We start from the raw sequence: 7,932 nt of genomic DNA, 5'->3' as shown, positions 1-7,932 counted from the left end.
AAAAGCCAGACCAGCTGGTCGCTCTCTCAACCACTTCCATCACCGCCTCCTCCTTGGGAAACAGGTGAGTTGGAACCCCCTTTTCTCCTCCGCCTCCTCTTCTAGGATGGACTCTTGCCTTCCACGACATCCCAGGTGATACCTACTCCTTGGTCTTCTGTTAGTGCTCTGCGATTGTGATCGTGGGAGAGAGCAGAGGCGAGATGGTCTGTCATGGAGATAGGCTGGGGCTGGGCTGGGGTAGCTTCTTGGCTATAGGCTAGGCAGGAGGATCCCTGGGCCTGGCTGCTGTCTGAAGAACCCCGCTGGGCTCAGGCAAATAAGCCCTTGTTCCCCCCTGCACAGCCTCTACCTCCCCACCCAGCAGGTGCCTTGGCTTCCTGTTGGTGGGGTCGCAGGCTCTTCCTCAGGTGTTCCTGTGCTCTGCTTCCCCCTGTCCTCTCTCCCAGGTTCACCTCCACCTTTGAGACATGTCCTGCTACAACCAGTGCCAGCCCTGCCAGCCCTGCGGCCCGACCCCGCTGGCCAACAGCTGCAATGAGCCCTGTGTCAGGCAGTGCCAGAACTCCACCGTTGTCATTGAGCCCTCCCCCGTGGTGGTGACCCTGCCCGGCCCCATCCTCAGCTCCTTCCCACAGAACACCGTTGTGGGCTCCTCCACCTCCGCTGCTGTTGGCAGCATCCTCAGCCGTGACGGAGTGCCCATCAACTCTGGGTGCTGTGACCTCTCCTGCATCACCAGCCGCTACTGTGGCAGCAGAAGGTGCCCCCCTTGCTAAAGCGCCTGGTGACAGCCCAGACAAGGAGCCCTGTGAACGCAGAAGATGATGCCAGACTGAAGGACGGAAATCGTGGCCATTGCTTGGAGAGGGGCTGGGCATGTCCCGCTCCTCTGGCAAAGGGTGTCAGCCCTTTGGAAGGGGCCAGCCTGGGCTCTCTGAAAACATGGCCGATGCCTCTCGTTCCCTTCCTCCACTCTCTCCTTTCCCTCCTTTTCCTTTGTCATTTTCTGCTCCCCTGGGCCATGAGGCCAGCCAAAGGCAGCTTGGGGGCACCTGCCTGCCCCTCTCCCTCTGTGGGGCACTGACTCTTGGCTGCCCGTGGTGATCCTTCCACTGCGGGCTCCTCTTGGAGACATCTTGTTTCCCTCTTTGGACTCATTAAACCCTGCTGCATCCCAGCCTCGGGCTCTGTGTGGTCCTTTGCTCTCTGGATGCTCTCTAAAGCTGTCCAGGGAGACAGGAGATCTGCTGGGAGGGAACAAACGGGTGAGCTGGTGGAGCTCTTCTCATTCCTAGAGGACTGGGAGGGCAGGACACACTCTCTGTGGGCCTGCTTCACTCCCTGTCCCTTGCAGCTCAGAACAACAGTTTCCTCTGCACATTTTTCCCTGCTCCAGTGTGAGCACTTCCCACAGGTTGCAGTCTGTCAAAACCAGCTCCAGCATGGGTCCTGTCCACAGGCTGCAGTCCTTCCAGATAAGACTGCTCCGGCGTGGGTCCTCCAGGGGCCACAGTTCTGCCAGCAGCCTGCTTCAGCACGGGCCCTGCACAGGCCACACTTCCTGCAGGGGATATCCTAGAATCCTGGAGTGGTTTGGGCTGGAAGGGACCTCAAAGCCCATCTAGTTCCAAACCCCCTGCCATGGGCAGGGACACCCTCCACTAGACCACGTTGCCCAAAGCCCCATCCAGCCTGGCCTTGAGCACTTCCAGGGATGGGCCATCCACAAGTTCTCTGGGCCTGTCCCAAGGATGTCACGTGGCACAAAGTCAAATGCTTTGCACAAGTCCAGGTGTACAGCACCAGTTGCTCTTCCCTTATCCACTAACGCTGTAACCCCATCGTAGAAGGCCACCAAATTTGTCAGGCACGATTTGCCCTTAGTGAAGCCATGTTGGCTGTCACCAATCGCCTCCTTAATTTCCATGTGCCTTAGCAGAGTTTCCAGGAGGATCTCCTCCATGACCTTGCCAGGCACCGGTAAGACTGACCGGCCTGTAGTTCCCCGGCTCTTCCTTTCTTCCCCTTTTTAAAAATGGGGATTGTGTTTCCCCTTTTCCAGTCAGTGGGAACTTCACCACACTGGCACAGCTTCTCAAATACGATGTAGAGTTGCTTAGCCACTTCATCCATGAATTCCCTCAGGATGTGTGGAGGCATCTCATCAGGTCTCATGGACTTGTGCGTCTTCAGGTTCCTTAGATGGTCTCGAACGTGATCTCCTCTGACAGTGGCTGGTTCTTCATTCTCCCAGTCCCTGCCTTTGCTTTCTGACTCTTGGGTGGTGTGGCTAGAGCACTTGCCAGTGAAGACTGAGGCAAAAAGTTGTTGAGTACCTCAGTCTTCTCCTTGTCCCAGGTAACCAGGTCTCCCATTTCATACGGGAGGGGTTCCACATTTTCCCTAGTCTTCCTTTTATCACTGACGTACCTATGTAAGATTTTCTTGTTGTCCTTGACATCCCTGGCCAGTTTTAATTCTGTCAGGGCTTTAGCCTTTCCTAACCTGATCCCTGTGTGCTTGGACAATTTCTCTCTATTCCTCCCAGCCTACCTGCCCTTGCTTCCACCCTCTGTAAGCATCCTCATTGTGTTTGAGTTTGTCCGGGAGCTCCTTGCTGATCCCTGCAGGCCTCCTGCTGTTTTTACCTGCCTTCCTCTTTGTTGGGATGCATCGTTCCTGAGCTTGGAGGACGTGATCCCTGAATCCTTGTGTCTAAATTGGAGAGACATGCATTCCATGGATGGACCACTCGGTCTACAAGGAATTGGCTGAATGGCCGCACTCAAAGAGTTGTGGTCAACGGCTCCTCCTCCAGAGGAGGCCATGAAGCTGATCAGAGGGCTGGAGCACCTCTCCTGTGAGGACAGGCTGAGAGAGTTGGGGTGATTCAGCCTGGAGAAAAGAAGGCTCCAGGGAGATCTGACTGCGCCTTTCCAGTATCTGAAGGGGGCCTACGGGAAAGATGGTGCGGGTACTGTTTATCAAGAAGTGTAGTGACAGGATAAGGGGTAGAGGGTTTAAGCTGAAGGAGGTTCGATTTAGATTAGATGTTAGAAAGAAATTCTTTACTGTGAGGGCGTTGAGGTACTGGAACAGGTTGCCCAGGGAGGTTGTGGAGGCCCCATCCCTGGAAGTGCTTAAGGCCAGGTTGCACGAGGCTTTGGGCAATGTAGTCTAGTGAAGGGTGTCCCTGCCCATAGCAGCAGGGGGGTTGGAACTAGGTGATCTTTGAGGTCCCTTCCAACCCAAACCATTCTATGATTCTATGATTCTATGCGTACTGGCAAGCTTTCTTGGGCCTCTCTTCCCTCCAGGGCTACTCTCCCAAGCAGGTCCCTGAAGAGGCCAAAGTCTACTCTCCTGAAGTTCAAGGTAGCGAGCTTGCTGTGCGCCCTCCTGGCTGCCCTAAGGATCTGGAAATCCACCATTTCATGGTCACTGCAGCCAAGACTGCCCTTGAGCTTTCTTGGTGAGAACAAGCTCCCGCATGGCACCTCTCCTCGTAGCCTCCTCTGTCACTTGGAGAAGAAAGTTATCCAGGAACCTCCTGGATGACTTACACCCTGCTGTGTTGTCCTTCCAAGAGATAGTGGGGTGGTTGAGGTTCTGCATGAGGACCAGGGCTTGTGAACACCAGGCTTCTCCTTTCGGTCTATAGAGGGCCTCATCTGCCCGGTCTTCCTGGTCGCGTGGCCTCTAGCAGACCCTCACCATAATGCCACCGGTCCCTGCCCTCCCTTTAATCCTGACCCATAAGCTCTTGGTCGGTGCAGCTGGTCCAGCATGGGCTCCTCCCTGGGCTCCTCACTCTCCTTCACCCCATCCCCACCTCTTTTTCACAGACTTCCCTCCTTCATTCTCGGCTCGTCTATTTCCTCCATCCCAAGCAGCGCAGTGGGATGCGGAATGGGGGGTTGTGGTCAGTGCATAACAGCTCCTTTCTGCACAAAGTGGGACTTTCCCTGTGTCGCTCATGAAGAAGCAGCAGTGTTTCAGTGGCTTGTCCTAAATCGCATGTCCCTGCCTTCACAGACACAGTTGCTAGGCCCTCAGACTCAGGATTTTATGGGGGATATGGAATTCCTGGTGCTTGACCACCAAAGGTGTTTGAATCAAAGCTCTTGGCTTTCTTGGCCTTTCTCCCTGTACATAAAGCAAGAAGTGGAGGGCACAGGAGGCAGAGACTGCATTTCAACTGGCAAGGGCAACCCGCTACTCTGCGGTGCTCATGGACACACCAGGGGAGCAGGAGAGAGTCCCCGTGCTATGACCTGCGCATGCCCTCGTGATGAGGGTCACACAAGTACAGACCGACACACGTGTGCTCGTGCACGCCTGCATGGAGCCATGCCAAAATCTGTACGCTCACATAAAGCCAGGAAAACATCAGCAGCTGTGGCCTCTGCTGAGGAGATGCTGGGGACCCTGATGGCAGGACACGACTCAAGTACCCCGGGGAAGGACCGGGCCCCAGACATGCTCACGGTGTTGCCTGAGGACCTGCAGAGTCTGCACAGAGAGGGGATGAGGCCAAGGAGCCCAGCAAACTCGTCCTGACAGCACTGTTAGTGTTGCAATAGGGTCAAACCCTCCCAGCAGAAGCCCACCGGTGTGCAACAATGAGCGACCGTCAGAGAGATGTGCCATGTCCTCTCAAATGGCAGTCCTTGGGCATCCGGTGCCCACATCCTAACCACAAACAAGCCCACAGGAATGACCCAGGTGCACATCAGTTGCCTGCACAGGACGCCATCAGCACTGGAGCTGAGTCTTCTGCCTGCGCTGATGTGTTTCTGCCCTGGAAATCCTGGGGCCTCTCGTCCCGGCACTTACAGAAGCCTTCACGTGGGGAAGCACGTGGCACAAGCCAGGAAATGAAAAGGCAGCAGTGCAGGAAACCAGGACACAGCCCATGCCATTAGCTGGGATGCTTTGCATTAGGCATGAGCTTGTCAGAACATTATTATTTCCACAAGGGGTGCCTCCGGGCCTGAGGCAGCACGAGACTCCTATAAAAGGCAGCCCAAGTCTCTGCTCTCTCATCCACTTCTCTCGCCTCCTTCTCCTTGGGAATCAGGTGAGTGGGAAGCCTCTTCTCCTCCTCCTTCGAGATCAGGTCTTTCCTCGATGCATGTCTCCGCTGATATGGACTGCCCTAGCCCAGGGCTGGGAGCTGCTTCTCATGGGAGAGGCAAGGGCAGAGAAGGTCTTCCACAGAGAGGGGCTGGGACTTAGGTGAGGCAGCTCCTGGGCTGTGAGCTGGGCAGCGTCTGCTGGGCCAGAAGGTGCCCTGCCTCCCGTGTGGCTGGGTGCAGTGCTGCTTCTCAGGTGCCCCTGTTTTCTACTTCTCCCTACCCTCTCTCCCAGGTGAACCTCTGGCCCAGAGACATGTCCTGCTCCGACAGGTGCCAGCCCTGCCAGCCTTGCCTGCCCTGCCAGCCCTGTGGCCCAACCCCGCTGGCCAACAGCTGCAATGAGCCCTGCGTCAGGCAGTGCCAGAACTCCATAGTCGTCATTGAGCCCTCCCCCGTGGTGGTGACCCTGCCCGGCCCCATCCTCAGCTCCTTCCCACAGAACACCGTTGTGGGCTCCTCCACCTCCGCTGCTGTTGGCAGCATCCTCAGCCGTGACGGAGTGCCCATCACCTCTGGGTGCTGTGACCTCTCCTGCATCACCAGCCGCTACTGTGGCAACAGGTGTCAACCCTGCTGAATCTGCTGGCAGCTTCCCCTGTCAAGATCCTCCCAAGACCTCAGAACATGCTGCTGGAGAGGAGGCAGAGATTCAGGGCATTCTATGTAGAGCTTTGGGCCATTGTTTCCTTCTTCCACTCTCCTCTCTCTCTTTCCTTTCCTGTTGCTGTCTCTCAACACCAGCCTGGCGAGGACCTGTTGGCGTCTCTCCCTCTGCAGAGTGGGCAGGTAGACAGTCGTGCCTTCAGGTGCTCCCTGTGAGCCACCTCCTTCTCTTCTTTAGACTCATTAAAGTTGTGCTGCATTCAAGCCTGGGCCTCCGAGTCCTCCTTCCTTCTGTGGCAAGTCTTCCAGTCTGGTTATGACAAAAGGTGGCTTCTTGGGGAGAATTAGCTTGGGCGCAAAAGAGGACCCTTCCTCATTCCCAGAAGATGGGAAGGGTAGGACTCACTGCCCTGGGTTGTCTTTTTTGCCCTGTCCTTGGAGTTGAGGAAGATATTCTTGGCTACTTCACAGCAGATGGCCACCATTCCTTCCAGCCTTGCTGTATATCTTCCTAGATGGGCCTGAAGCACTGCTTCCTGGATCACATTCTGTGAATGGGGAGACCAAGCCCTGTGTGAGGAGCCCATGGCTGCCAATGGATGAGGTCAGCAGCCCCTCTGGCACTCTGGGAAGGGATCTCCTCTAGCTCTGGATTGAGCTGTGCTGGGGGATGAGGCTCGAATAGAGGATGGCTCCAAAGGGTTGAGGAGTGGGCATATGGAGTCAACAATACCACAATTTCATCCCCACCTTCCCCTCCCCTCCATTACCCAGTCTAAGGTCCATGGCCAGCACACATGGGCACAGGCTGACAGGCGCCTCATACAGTCCTTCAGCACCTGGCATGGCCCAGGTGCTGTCCAGGCACGCAGGGCTGAGGTAATGCACAAGTTAGGATTGGTAGCAACCACACAATGGAGTCCCCACTCTCTGTGAACCCAGCACCCCCATGGGCCGCTGCAGCTCTGGGAGAGCACCCAGTGCCCAAATACCCGTGGCTGCTCTGTGGTTCCTTGTCTCCTTTAAGCCTAGGGCAGCTTTCCTGAGCCTTTAAGGTTGTACCACTGCCAGATCCCAGCTCTGCTCTGGAAAGGCTCGGTGCAAGAGCAGTTACCCCCTCCATCCCCACTGGGCCACTGCGGCAACAGTGGGACACATTTCTGTGCTCAGAAGCTTCTCTGATCTGTCTCTGCTGGGCCATTCGCATGTCTCCTGTGTTGGCTGTTATTCTCAGGCACCAGCTGGACCAAAAGCCTTGGCATATCAGAGGCCTTGGCCAGGAGGAGGTGCCAAGGCAGAAGGGTGGCCATGCACATCGGGAGCTCTGTGGACTGCCTTCCCCGCAGCAAAAGGTGAAATTCCAGCAGAGGGGCTTTCTGCCTGGAGGCTCAGTTATGAGATCCTTCATCTGCCTCCTAGCCACCCAACTGTGAAGCAAAGCGATGAAGGCGTTGAGGCACTGACCCCATCTTCCCTGTTATCGAGGTCTGTGTAAGCCCAGCTCAGCAGGCCCTAAGTCCACAAAGCATCTGCTCCCTGCATATCCCTGCAGGAAATCCCCGCTCTCTGGCCACCATCCCACCATTTACAGGCAGACGGTGACTGGGCAGATGGCAGCAGTGCGCAGAGTGTCCCCACAGTAACATGAGCTCTCCGCAGCCCAGTGATTCCCTACCTTCTCATGGCTTGTTTCAGGTGTTCATCTTCCCTGAGCCTGGGTGAACTACTACTTAATTAACGCTGTTAATGCCAACATTTAGGTATGCTTTTCAGTGATACTTGAAGATTTTTTAGATGTCAGACTTCAGTCCCAGGTAGTGGTCTAAATCCTGGCATCCCTCAGGTATCCATGGTCTCCTGGGTGCAGAAAAGGAACTCCTGAAGGCACTTATGGCTCAAAATAACATCTCAGGCGTACAGTGCCCCATGGACCACATGAGGTTCTACTCACGCTCCTCCTGCCTACAGTTTGGGGCAGAGGCGCCATCTTTGTCCATCCCTCTGGGTGCTGGGCACCTTCTTTCTGTGCCCAGAAACCAAGGCTTCACCTCCTCCTTCATGAGACCTGCCGCCCCTGCACTGGGGTCTGTTGCCAGCACCCAGGCATCTCCAGTTCCTCCCCACTGTGGGCATGGCCCCCACGGGTAGCCCCACAGGTTGAGAATTGGTCGTGCCCTGGGGACACGGT

The 7,932-nt window shown here is 56.0% G+C and overlaps 1 protein-coding gene and 1 pseudogene across 1 annotated transcript; both read left to right on the top strand.

The window, feature by feature from the left end:
* Positions 1-779, top strand: LOC129195391 (feather keratin Cos2-3-like). Its single transcript, XM_054801332.1, has 2 exons — positions 1-64; positions 469-779. The coding sequence occupies exon 2, from the start codon at positions 471-473 to the stop codon at positions 777-779; it is 309 nt and encodes a 102-aa protein (XP_054657307.1). The 5' UTR covers positions 1-64; positions 469-470.
* Positions 780-4,949: 4,170 nt separating this feature from the next.
* LOC129195378 (feather keratin Cos1-1/Cos1-3/Cos2-1-like) lies at positions 4,950-5,718 on the top strand (annotated as a pseudogene).
* Positions 5,719-7,932: the final 2,214 nt, after the last annotated feature.

This window comes from Grus americana, chromosome 22, assembly GCF_028858705.1.
Source record: "Grus americana isolate bGruAme1 chromosome 22, bGruAme1.mat, whole genome shotgun sequence".
NCBI classification, from domain to species: Eukaryota; Metazoa; Chordata; class Aves; order Gruiformes; family Gruidae; genus Grus; species Grus americana.
This window is presented reverse-complemented; position numbering and strand designations above follow the sequence as displayed.